At 44.1% G+C, this 13,194-nt stretch overlaps 1 protein-coding gene and 1 long non-coding RNA gene across 3 annotated transcripts in view; one reads left to right on the top strand and one right to left on the bottom strand.

Moving 5' to 3' along the window:
• Positions 1–716, top strand: part of LOC136505920 (uncharacterized) — a 36,550-nt gene extending 35,834 nt beyond the window's left edge. Inside the window, exon 3 of the long non-coding RNA XR_010771348.1 lies at positions 149–716. This is a non-coding gene — a long non-coding RNA (uncharacterized lncRNA). The remainder of the gene's footprint in view (positions 1–148) is intronic.
• A 1,944-nt stretch (positions 717–2,660) lies between these two features.
• On the bottom strand, positions 2,661–6,251 carry LOC136504757 (cytochrome b5-like). 2 transcript variants are annotated; one of them, XM_066499746.1, is made up of 3 exons: positions 6,002–6,251; positions 5,814–5,880; positions 2,661–3,268 (listed from the first exon to the last, which is right to left on the bottom strand). In XM_066499746.1, exons 1-3 carry the CDS (start codon positions 6,089–6,091, stop codon positions 3,003–3,005), a joined length of 423 nt encoding a protein of 140 aa, XP_066355843.1. In that variant the 5' UTR covers positions 6,092–6,251; the 3' UTR covers positions 2,661–3,002. The 2 variants fall into 2 exon arrangements, with proteins under 2 accessions (XP_066355843.1, XP_066355842.1); XM_066499745.1 differs by lacking the exon at positions 2,661–3,268 and adding an exon at positions 4,134–4,710.
• Positions 6,252–13,194: the final 6,943 nt, after the last annotated feature.

Below are 13,194 nucleotides of genomic sequence, written 5' to 3'. Positions count from 1 at the left end.
AGCTGAGCAGTATTCCTACAATTTTCACACATGCACGTACGCACGTGCACGCACACACTGTTTTGAATTTCATAATTATTGTTATTTTATAAGAATATGGTCTGGACATTTTTGAACAGAAATTGACGTTACAATTGTTCTATGACAGCTAGCTTGCAGCATCCCAGCCAGGCTCATAAGTTTCTTCATTGCCTGCCTGTTTGTTTCTGGGAAACATACATATATAGATCAATTAAACCATAAGATCGAGAAGAACACAAGTTCCGTGTCATCATCGACATGGATCAACAACGAATGGAGTTGCCTAAGCATGTTTGTTTCAAGGGTGACAATGGCTTGTACCTCAGTGCACGGATCATTCAGGGCTACAACTCTTTGCAATTCTCATCGAATGATATGGGTGATCCAACCATAAGGCATACCATTCATACCAACACCAATGGTACCATCCGCATAAAGTCTGGCCATTTCGGCAAGTTCTGGAGGCGTAGCCCAAACTGGATCTGGGCGGACTCTGATGACACCATCAGCAGCAACCCTGACACCGTGTTCCGGGTAGTCAAGTTTGGTGACATTTTTGCGCTTCAGAACCTCGGCAACAGCTACTACTGCACAAGGTTGACTACTGAACACAAAGTGAGTTGTCTCAACGCCTCTGTTCCAAGCATTAATAAGTGGGCACACCTACGGATTGAAGAAACAGTCCTTTCTCGGAGGATTTAGGGCTTGCTTGGTTGGAGACCTGGACAACTTGCCTGGTAAAAAGTGGTGTTTGAGAGTTGCCTGAAAATTCGATGGTTTTTGCTTGGCGAGACAACTTTAAAGGATATGTGTTTGGTTGGAGACATGTGTCTGGAAACACTAATTAAGATATATTGCGTATTAGTCTTATATATTGCTATAACTATTCATAGAGAATTGTACATATTTGAATCAGATAATTGATTTATGTTGTCACAACGTTGTCTGTTATTTTGAAAAGAAAAAAGAAAGAAAAAGAAAGACCGAATGGTGCTAATCACCTCCATTAATGCCAGACAAATACGGTTGCCTGTGGCCAGGCGTCCAGAAACATGTGCCGGAGCCAGGCAACCAACGCTAATTACCACCAGGCTAGGCAACAGAATCGAAGTTCAGGGTTGCAACCAAATAAGGTACAGGCACATCACAGGCAGCGTCCAGTCCGGACAGCTACTCTCCAGGGCAGCATCCAACATGCCCTTACAACGTAATGGATGCTAAAGTCTATAACCAGAAGGTACAGACTATGGCTACCGAAACTGCTATTAACAGAACTGCTACGACCAGTGTGGCTAAGCTAACCCTGAAGTACGGTGTGACCAAGAGAAGAACGTGGGATTCAAGTGTCTCGTTGAAGCTAGGCGTCGCAACCACCATTCAAGCTGGAGTCCCACAAGTTTCAAGCTCATCGGTCAAAATCGAACATGAGTTTACTGAAGCATACAGCTGGGGAGAATCCATATCTCACACGGAGGAGCACTCGGTTGAATATGAGATCCCTGCGCCTGCATACACCAAGGTAACACTAAGCATGATGGGAAAGCAAGGCTCGTGCTCTGTCCCCTTCTCATACTACCAGGAGGATATTTTAACCGATGGACAGAAAGTTGTCAACAAGTTTGATGATGGGATTTACCATGGCATCAACAGCTATGATTTCACTTCCGAGGTCACAGAAGAAAAACTTCTTTAAAGTCGCTGAAAAAACAAGCTGAAAAGTACGAATTATAAGAGAAACGAGCATGGCATATATATATATATATATAAGCCACGGTGTCTTGCCTATTAACTCGGCACATGTACTTACTTTGGTCTGTTTTATGCCGTGTGCATGCAGACGTGCACTTGTCATATATGTAATACTACTAGGGCTTTCGATAAACAAGAATATATGTTTGCATCCCACATCAGTAACTGAAGCAGAGGATTTTGCTTCATGGAAGAAAAATTATTGGTGCCAGCCGATCCCAACACCATGCTTAGTTTTGGGAGGACCGGGTGCCATTTGATTGCATTAATTAGATTCATGAGTCCTGACCTCAAAGGCAAGCAACATTCCGTGTTTGTTGATACCAAGCCCACACGAGGAGCAATTGGCCACAAACTCTACAGCATGCATCCAAACCTTCTTTGGACACGTCACCCGGCCTGTCGCGAGGGAAGATATATAATAACCACATGCATGGAGACTTCATGAGTTGATGCCAACCTAACCCCAGCCTCCAGATCGGTGTATAAGCCTCTAGCTAGAGATGAAGAAGATCCCATCGTGAGGAGCTAGATTCCCATACAATAAGACCACCGAACGAAGATGAGCAGTCGGAACGCCCACTGACGGACATATCGTCCATGGCCATCCATCCATCTGACCGCACCTTCAATAAGACCGCATTTGCACAGATGATCCGGCGAGCTTAATCAACCACATCTTGAAAAGCGTTTTTCTATGTAGACATCTCTAGAGACACCGTACCCCTATGTCCACAGGCAGTTCGTATAAGGAACCGAGAATTGATTTTTTTTCTTTCTTTCTTTTTGGTATCTTTTTAATTAACTAATTGGAGTTTAACAATGAATTTTTGGAGGAATACATCACATGCATATCCATCTGTAGTGAAAAAAACGTCATCCATAAAACCAACGAGTTTATAATTGATCCCTGCAGTGTAATACATACATACTGCCCTGTGCCCCCCAAGGTCCCCCAACCTATCTCGTGGGAGCTTATGCTTCCCCATGGGGAAAATTAAAATTAACAAAGGAAAAAGACCTCATAAAAATTAATCACTAACAGCAATATGACCGTGTATTAACGTTAGATGATGCCATGTAAATAATCATAATCACCTCGCTTTACCAGCCAACTGTACAACAACCTCCAACAACACTCAACATGTCGAAAACTCGTGACTACTTATTACCACCATGGCATGCAGCTCCGATCCCGGCTGAGTCCCCATGCACCCATGGCATCGCTGTGCTTAGTGCCTGATGAACGGCGGTGGCGGTGTCTCCATGATGGGCAGCCGCCGCCGCATGTTGCCGCTCTTTGCCCGCACCACAGTCAGCACCATGGCCCGGGGAACTGCAGCAGCAGGAGGAGGAGCTGGAGGCACACCGTTGTCATCGCCTTCATCAAGCCGATTTGCCGCCCTAGGTGCTGAAGCATCATGAAGATGTTCCCGTGGCCGCCATGCCATCTGGAAGGAACCCTGGGATGCTGAGGCGTCATCATGAAGAAGGAACCCTGCAGGGGCGAGGAAATAGAACGTGTATGAAATGGTCGGCAAATGACAAGGAAATAGAATGTGTTTTAACTTGGGACTTAGTCATCTCGAAGAGATAGTTCAATTGTCTTCTATACTGATGTCATGGTCATGCGTACAATCCATCTTGTTCAAGCAATAATATTTATGACAACTTTTGGTGATGTAAGGGTATAGCTGTAATGGAAATTGTACATCACAGCCAAATATTTATATATTGGTTGAAACCTTTGACAAATTTCATTTCTGTTTTCTTATAGCTTCTTAATAAGCTGGATAGCATTATGACAATATTTACGACCTCCATCCATGCACCTGGACACCTGGTCATGTTTACCTTGAGGTGTTTAAAAAAATTGATGTGTCATGAATCATGAACAGACTGGTGGAACTGATCGATAATACACACACAAGGTACTAGGAAATTTTGGGAGCAAGAATTCCTTGAAATATCTTTTGTTTTTGGGGATCCAGCTGAACAGGTGAATAGCTCAATGTAAATAGCCAATGAGCTCATATTATTGTTAACTCCAACAATTTATCAAGTAAATAAGCTAAGAAAGCTTAGATGACTATGTCAAGGTCAACTGGCAACAGTACAATAATACATATCGATCCATTAGCAATTTTGTCAAAGTGTTTGACAGGCTTGTTATTCTAGACTACATTTAATTAAAATATCATGGTTTCTCTGACTTCATATTCAGACCAGGAAGAGCTACCATATTACTATCCATCAACAATGGTTATCAGAAGAATACCAGACTATACCATGTTCAGCGGTACTAAACATGATATCATGATTGTCTACAGAGTCACTCGGTGCATCTTTGTGATGCCCATGAGTTGATATGTACAATCAAATTGTACCAAGTCATTGGGATCTTTACCACAAAAATAAGAATTTTTACAAGAAAAGGAATCTGAAGCAAAAATTGCAAAAATAAGGATAAATTGTCTCATTCATACATCTGCATGCTGACATGCCTGTTACATGTAAGAAAGGACTTCCAAGGAAACCAGCTGCAACCTTCAAGTACAAAATACCATAATACAAGGTTTGCCTTCTTTTAATTTTTTCTCTAATATAACCCTAGCAATATAATAATGAGAAATACTTCCCAGCCTCATTGGATTTAATGGTTCTTGGAGATGAAGGTTAGGTAATACCAAGCTGCAAATGCCAGGCCAAGCACAAACAGTGGGAGTAGAAAGTCCAGGAAGGTATTTGGATTAGGAGGGCCTTTGTTCCTTTGCATTGTCCTGGAATTTGGTGGAACATCAGCGCTCCAAGGATCTGTGGCCTTCGATGCACTCGGACGAACATAGCCCTTGATGCTTCCAATCAAGTAGCTGTCCATCATGCTGACAGCTGAAGTGCTGTGTCCCACCTCTTCAAATGCTTCCGAGGCATCCCCAGAGGCTTCAAGCATTTATTTACAGCCAGAGGAAACCAAACTTAGCAAATTATATTTGTAGAAGTATCTTGTTTGAATCGATGTAATATGGTAAACATTACAGTTTTGGTTATTCACTTAAATTCAGGTAACATTTTTAATCTAAAGGGAACAATAATAGTGGCATTAGCGATCTGGTTTCATTTGGGAAGACAAAGCGCAATTACCAAGGCTAAAATTTGTTGACCTAGATGAAAGCAACACTAAAAGGGCGTACCTAGTGCAGAGAGCTCCCGCTCTGTGCGGGGTATGGGGAAGGGTGTCAGTGGCAAGCCTTACCCTCGCCTGTGCAATGCGAGGAGACCACGACTCGAACCCGGGACCTTCCGGTCACAGGCGGTAAGACTCTACCGCTTGCACCAGGCCCGCCCTTCATGGAAGCAACACTAGAAGCAAAGAATATGTTAATTTCCATGTGTTGGTCTCTCTTGACCACAACATATTTCGAACATCACCATCCAGAGTTCCAGAATTTTGGCAAACAGTTTTTGCATAATTAGACTTTTGAATCAACAAACTCTTCAATCGCTCTAACAAGGCAATAGAAAGATAATATTGGTGTACTAGTGAGAACAAAAAATATGTTAAGACTCAAGAGTTCCACATATATTCTATTATGGACAGCTTGGAGAGATTTCTATTAGTAGAGGTGGTAAAATGACCAAACAGGTTAAGTCCATTTAGACCAACCAGGACGTGAATTAGGAATTCGACAGTATCTTTCACATTTTGGGACAATCCCAAATGCTACCTTCTAAGTGTAAATTCATGGTGTGTTTTTTTCACTTGATTTCTCATGTAGCGGTTATGGAATTCTCAGATCAAATACTGCATTCAGTTTGCCCTGCAAAGTCTATCAGGTGAAAACAGCTGCGCCAGGAGCCAGAGGCACCGCGAAGCTGTTTCAGTAAGTCTGAACTCTGAAACCGTAATTACAAATGAGGTATTTGGACCAATAAATGGTTTGGTACATGGATTACGGTTCTTTGAACAGCTAAACATGCAACAAAAATGAAGCAGACGAGATGAAATCAAAGCAAAGGCAGCGAGCTTAAGCTGAGCTTACTACCTGATGCATGGAGGAGCACATCCTCTCCCCCAGGGTGGTCCTCCAAGAACTTGGTCACATCATACACCTGAAACCAACGAGCCAGTAAAAATAATCAGAAGCCGACCAAACCGTATCAGAGGTCAGATCTCTCTTTCCCCCTACAGAACCAAGAGAAGCACAGCAAGGAAGATCTCCTTCTCACTCGCCTTGCCGCCGATGACGACCCAGCAGTCCTTCCTGGAGGCGTGGAGGGCGACCTCGGACGCGGCGAAGAGCTTCTTGCCCTCCCCCGCCATGGATGGCAGCCGACGGACACGCTCTTGACTCTTGGTCAAAATCCCTTGCTCGACTGCCTTATCTTTACAGGCGGATGCGGAGGAGAGAAGAGATATCAAGGCACCGAGGGAGGGGTAAATCTTGCAGGAAGCAAAGCTAAGGTGAGGTGAGCACACCAAGGGCGCGTTTGCGACCCTGTACCTAGCCGGCCTGGCCCGCCCAACTTGTCCAGGCCTGAGCTGGCCTGCCCTGGTGGATGCAACTGCTCATGTTTGCGCTCTTGTACCAAATGAGTCCGGCCCGAGCGAGATTGTGTTTGCTTCCAGCCCAAATGGAGATATGGCTACTCTGCACTAACATTTTGGTAGGGCTTACCACCACACCGTCAACTTTCCATCCTTATCGGCATTTCATCGAGCACCTGGCCTGCTCTACCGCGGCCATGGCCGCCGGCAAGCTCGAGGCCATCGCACGCGCTCGGCCAGGCCTCAGCACCACCTCGACGTCGTCCCACCTCGACTTGCTCCGCCTCCAGTCTCGGTGCCGCGACGAAGGCATGCCTCGCCATCCTCCCGCCGCGGTGCCAAGACGCAGACCGCGGTAGCACCACAAGCGGCACGGGAAGCGAGCACCTCAAGCGCGCGCGCGTGCGCGCACCGCGCGGCAGGCCGCCACCTGCTGCCCGCCATTGGCGAGCCCCGCGATTGACGACGTAGCGCAGCGCGGCTCGGCGAGGGAGAGCGAGGTGGCGCGCATGGCGTTGCCCATGGCGTCCTCGGCGGACACGATGAGCTTGAGGATGGCGCACCGCTCCATCCCCGACCGGCGGCGCGCGGCCTCGTCCTTCCCCGACTTGCGACGACGCGGCCCCGTGTCTTCCCAGACCAGGCGGGTAGATCTCCCCGGGTCGTAGCGGATCCATGGAGGCGCTCTCCCTATGGTGGTGGACCTCACACGGACGAGGCTCCGGCGGCGGCACATCAGGCCCCACGCGGCGCGGCGCCGGCCTGGCATTGCCGGAGTTGACGATGGCCGCACTGCGGGGGCTGTCTCGCCCTCGCACCTGCCCGCGGTGCTCACCAGGTCCAGCTCCGCCACGATCGCCGCCGACTCCACAAGGTCCAGCTGACTAGCTCCGGGGACGGATGGTCGGGACTCGGGACGGGGGGCTTGTGCAGACGACGTCCACGCGTTCGTGCATCGGTGATGAGGAAGAACGGCGACCTAGCCACAGCCACATGAGGTGAGCAGTCGTACACGGGAGCGCTGCCACCAACCCGGCCGTGGAGAAACGACCATTTTCTTCGCTTCCCCAGAGCCAGGAGAGAGAAGACTTTTTGCATCAGATGGGCCAGGCTCACTTGGGGATGAAGGGCAGCAAACACGGGAAGTTGCAGCTGGAGGGTGCAGCCGGGCCGTCCGGCCACCCTCGCAAACGCGCCCCAAGAGAGCTGCCTCTATTCTGGTTGGTCACGGGTTGGTAGCTAGCTAGTGGCTGGGGCTCGCTCGTCGGAGAAGACGAGGCCGCCCCCACCCGTCACAACCAGAAATGGGCTTCACTCCGAGCAGGGCCTGGTCCTGGTCCTGGGCCATCGTGTACAAATGCAGCCCACTTGACCCACACTGCGTCGTCGTCAGTTGCCGCCGCTGGCCTCTAAAAAGGGGAAATCTTGGCGCCGCTTTTCCTCCTCAATCTTTTGAGACTTTTCCCTACGTGTCATTATAAAAGACCGTAATTTTCTGTGTGCCTCTAAAAAAAATTCAGCGGTCTTCAGCGCCACTACTCTAACTTTTTTGTGTCCTCCATATCACTTCCGTCAGTTTGGGCTCTACCGCCTTTAAACTGCAGGTGTGAAAAGACGAAAATGCCCTTAAATTCAAATATGTTATTAATTTTTTTGAGCATCTTAACGATTTCAAATGAAAAAACTCAAAACTAGAAAGTTGTAGATCTCGTCGAGATCTATAATTTTCATATAAAAATTATTTTCATTTAATTCCGCAAAAAAAATATAATTTGATATGATTAATATATCTTAGAAAAATCATATTATTTTTTTGCGGAATTAAATGAAAATAAATTTTATATGAAAATTATAGATCTCGACGAGATCTACAACTTTCTAGTTTTGAGTTTTTTCATTTGAAGTCGTTAAGATGCTCAAAAAAATTAATAACATATTTGAACTTAAGGGCATTTTCGTCTTTTCACACCTGCGGTTTGACGGCGTTAGAGCCTAAATTGACGGAAGTGGCATGGAGGACATGAAAAAGTTGGAGTAGTGGCGCTAAAAACCGCTGAATTTTTCTAGGGACACACAGGGAATTGCGATCTTTTATAATGGCACACAGGAAAAGTCTCCGATCTTTTCCCCACGTCACATCGCCGCCGTTTCCGCCGGTGACCTGCCGCCTGCCCAGCCGGAGCGGTGACCTGCCGCCTGCCCAGCCGGAGTGCGCCGCCGAAAGCTGAGCTGGTACGTGTCTCTCCCTCGCTGTGTTTCTTGCTTTAAGTATCTGTATGTATGGAGTTCGGTGCTGCATTTTTCCGTGATGCAATCAGTTCGGGTGGAATCAGTTCAACTGCTCGCCATCACATCGCACTAGGGCTATAGAAATCAGATGAAGCCTTATGAGGATGTGAATGTGCTCAAATTCAAGCCCCCTTTCCGAGTAGAGTAGGCCCTTGGGGTTTGTCGTGGGGGAATTCTGCGATTTAGATAAAAAAAAATCTCCCATCTGAAGAGGCAATGTTTTGTATCTGAGAATTGTTTTGTGGAACTGCTGGTGCTCTATAATCCGGATACATAGCATGTATAGAGCCTCGTTTAGATTGCAAAAAAAAGTGAATCCAATGAATAGTATCACTTTCGTTTTATTTGGCAAATATTGTCCAATCGTGGACCAACTAGGCTCAAAAGATTCATCTCGTGATTTCCAACTAAACTGTGTAATTAGTTATTTTTTTTACCTACATTTAATACTCCATGCAAGCGGCTAAAAATTGATGTGATGGAGAGAGAGTGAAAAAACTTGAAATTTGGATGGCATCTAAACAAGGCCTAGGTACAAAATTCAATTCTTACTTGTTAGTGGAATGAGCTGTGATCTTCGTGAGGGAAACTGATTGGAATATTCAAATTTTCATTTATCCTTTTTCCTTTCATTTGTAGTCATGGCAGATGAACCTTCGGATGCGTGCTCACGCACTGATGAAGATGGTGTGAAGGGTAGCTGGAACAACAAAAGAAAGTCTACACAAGCATGTTCTTACCCAAATAAGAAATATGGTTTCGTGATAAGAAACGAATGGGAATGCTATGTGATTTGCGTCTTTGCTGCTGTTGTTTTAATCCTCATATATCTCTTCACTGAAGAAGATGAGGAGGACCACGAGGAAGATAGGGAGGAAGAAGGGGAGGTTGCTGAAGAGGATAGTAATGCAGAAGAGGAGGCTGAAGACGAGGAAGAAGGTGAGGAGGAGGAAGACGAAGAAGAAGGTGACGATGAGGATGAAGACGAGGACGAGGAAGCACGTGCTGATCTCCTTAAGGTCGTTGTGGATTGCTTCATAGCAACGAAGGCATGGGCTGAGCTTGAGCTTGGCCCAGGGAACACAAACATCGAAGAAATCCTTGGTATGCTTCGATTTGTACCAGGATATGATGAAGCAGTAAAGGCAAAACATGAAGCTACAAAAGCAAAGAGACGCCTTGAGTTTTTGTGAGATCTTTGATTCTAATGGTAGCAGTTTGATATTGCTCATTGCAATTCCAGCCATATCCATTGCATGGATGGACTAAATAGCTTCAAATTCAGATCGAGAAGAATGAAGCTACTGATCACCTCCAGGAGCTTCAAAGTTCCAATGATTTATGTCAGTATTCTGTTTTTTTACAATTGTTTGTACGAATTTGCTAGCAATTGGGTAGCTTCTCTGTTATGTTTCTAAAATGACTTTGGTGATGGTAATTATGTGTGCTACATTTGGCCCTTCAACCGTTCTTTGAAAAAAAAAAGAATGAATTGGTGCCACTACGTCGGAATAAATTCTGCCAAATTGTGTTTGCCATGTTACTTTGTCCCTTTGCCCTTGTACATATTTCTACTCATGGAAGAAATGACGGGTAAAAAAATCTTTAACCTTGTCTCAAACTCACAAGTCATAAGAAATGGTGTCAATATTATTCCGAGTTTAAATGGACCAAGACGCCTAAGAGGGAGGTGAATTAAAGGTCTCGAGATGATGATTCTACAGCCTATGTCGTACTCGACGATGCAACTACCAATATTCTTTCAGCGATTTAGATGCGTTTTGGACTGGTTCCGAAGCATTGGATCTTGCGGCATGTCCAATGTTTTGGGGTTGGTCGTTGAATTTGGTATAAGAACTGCACTTTGGCTCCGATGTTCGAGGGAAGCCATTGGGGAAGAAGACGATGGAAAAATTTAGATAGAATATTATGTATTTTTTATTTCATATTTTTTCATGTGTAATTTATGGGTGTATTGTGCCAAGATTTAATATAAGTCCCCCTTCTCTTGGGAAAAAAAAGCGGCAAGCCTACGGTGAAAATAGCTTAGCACCGCTAGTCATCATCACTGCTAGATCATCAGTTTTTTTTTTTGACATAAAAATGTCTCATCTCTTTGTTTCTTTGTTTTTTCTTTGCAAATAATTATATGTAAGTGATCGTGTTTTTTTATTTGAAGCGTACCCAAGGAAACATGTCTCCCAGACATGACTCAGTTGCTTGTGTAGAACTCTCATCAACTCATCGCAGAACACACAACGAATCATCAAACTGTTGCATATCAAATAGGGCCTAACTGAAAGAAAACTCGTCTCCAGAGCAAATCAAAACAAATACAGAAAGGCATCCAACATTGTGGATATGACAGTGGGAACAAAGTCGGCGAATCAGTGTTGTCTCCTTTAATAAAGGACGTTAAATCTGAAAATAGTAATAAAGCAATCTTCTAACTTAATTTTATCCCTTTGTTGGCATCCTACATTTGCTTGGCACTTACTCAACTTAAGAGCCTGTTTGGAACGCGGGAAAATTCTCCTGTTCCTGTGTTTTTCCTGTGAAACTGAACTGATTCCTGTGAAATTCCTGTGTGATTCCTGTGAAATTCCTGCGTTCCAAACAGACCCTAAAAGGTACTCTTTGCATTATATATATACGGCACAAACAAATGACCCTTTCGCCTTTTCCCTTTGATTAACAAATAGATCAGCAATTATTGGGTTTTTCTACACAAAAATGGTATGGTTTGTGTAAGTAATTTGTGGTTCAGTACAAAGTGTGTGTCTTGTTTTAATTAGTTGATAAAAGTATATAGATTATATTGGTCGTATACAAGATCTTAAGTCCAAACACACTTTAGGAACTACAAACTGAAGTTTAAATCACATGTTTCATAGCGTTCATATTTACCAGGGCCATGGATGCTCACAAGAGGCCGAGGACGGAAGATAATACAGAGATGGCCATGTAATAATGCATGATGAGACGAATGTGGTCATTTTTATTTTTGTGGCCATAAGAATTTAATTGTAAAATAATTACGTCTAATAAAAATTTAAGTGAGATGGAGAAGACGTGGTTTGTGCTGTGGTCTCCAGTTAGCAAATTGTTTTTTCGATAAAGGAAGATTTTATTAATTTTCAAAAACATTACATCGAGGTGATACAAAGTCTTAAAAATTTCTTCCGGACTTTGCTTGAATAAAGCACACAACCATAAAAAAGGCAACATCACGAACACTCTTCTAGTGACTATCAATACGAAGATTACATCGAGGTGATACAAAGTCTTAAAAAATTCTTCCGGACTTTGCTTGAATAAAGCACACAACCATAAAAAAGGCAACATCACGAACACTCTTCTAGCGCCAACCATTGCGAAGCCACCACAACCAAAGTCCTGCATATGCGGCTTTTGTAGAATAGCCCATGTATGGAGCCAGTGTACAACCCTGCAAATAACCCTGCAAATAACCAAGGTTTAGCTGGACCTAAGGCCACCAGAATTATTGAACAAACTGTTCGAGCAAAACGACAATCAAAGAACAAGTGTCTGATTGTCTCTTCTTTGTGACAAAAACAGCAAGTTTTTGCTACCTTGCTTAGTTACGTTTCACTAAATTATCTTTTGTAAGCACTACTCCTCTACGTATATACCATAAAAAATCTTGATCTTCAAAGGGGCTTTCATTTTCAATAAGTGCTTATTTAAATTGGGCACCTCTACATGGATTAGGGCCTGATAATGTGATTTCATCAATAATTGTCCATTTAGAGTTAGGTTCTAGTAAAATACATCGGGCTCATGTCCTAAAGTGATGTTAGCAATGCGTGCAACATATTGTACCATGCTACTAACTTGGGCCCGATTAGATCCCTGCGCCAAGAAAGATTCGGTGGAGATGTGCCTAGGACTTCTGCTATGGTAACATGTTTAGGTCTAGTTATGTTGTAGAGGCAAGGATACTGATCGCAAAAAGTTCTGTTATCCAACCATTTATCCTCCCAAAATCGAACCTGTGATCCATCTTTCACAATGAACGACTCTAAGTGAAGGAAATCATGTTTAGCCTTCATGAGGTCAGACCAAAAATGTGACTCACCTAGTTTCCAATCAACCTATGCTAACGGATTAGAACCAAGGTATTTATTTTAAAGCAATTGTTACCACATGCCGTCTGATGTGAGAAGCTTGAACAACCATTTGCTAAGCAATGTCGTGTTTTTGATATCTAGATTGTGTATACCCAGACCGCCTTGGTCCTTAGGCTGGCATAAGACACTCCATTTAGCTAGGCGATATTTTTTCTTTGTTTGTCACCTTCGCCAATAAAATCTGGACAAAAAATAATCCAATTTTTTCAGCACGCCTCGTGGTATGGGAAAGAACGACATTTATCTATGGTGCTTCTAACCATAAAACTATGTTCATGGTGTATTTGTTTATGGTCTATTTGTTTAGCCCAACCTATGGAGCCAGCTTACATAAAGATATATTTGGGACTGCTTCGGTCCTAAAAAACAAAAAAATGTGTTCCATCTACTTTATCATAGAACAACTCTACCATAAGATCAAAGGACCATGTCGTCGCC

Source organism: Miscanthus floridulus, chromosome 14 (assembly GCF_019320115.1).
Source record: "Miscanthus floridulus cultivar M001 chromosome 14, ASM1932011v1, whole genome shotgun sequence".
Lineage (NCBI taxonomy): Eukaryota > Viridiplantae > Streptophyta > Magnoliopsida > Poales > Poaceae > Miscanthus > Miscanthus floridulus.
Note: the sequence above shows the minus strand (reverse complement) of the source record. Positions and strands in the feature narration are given on the sequence as shown.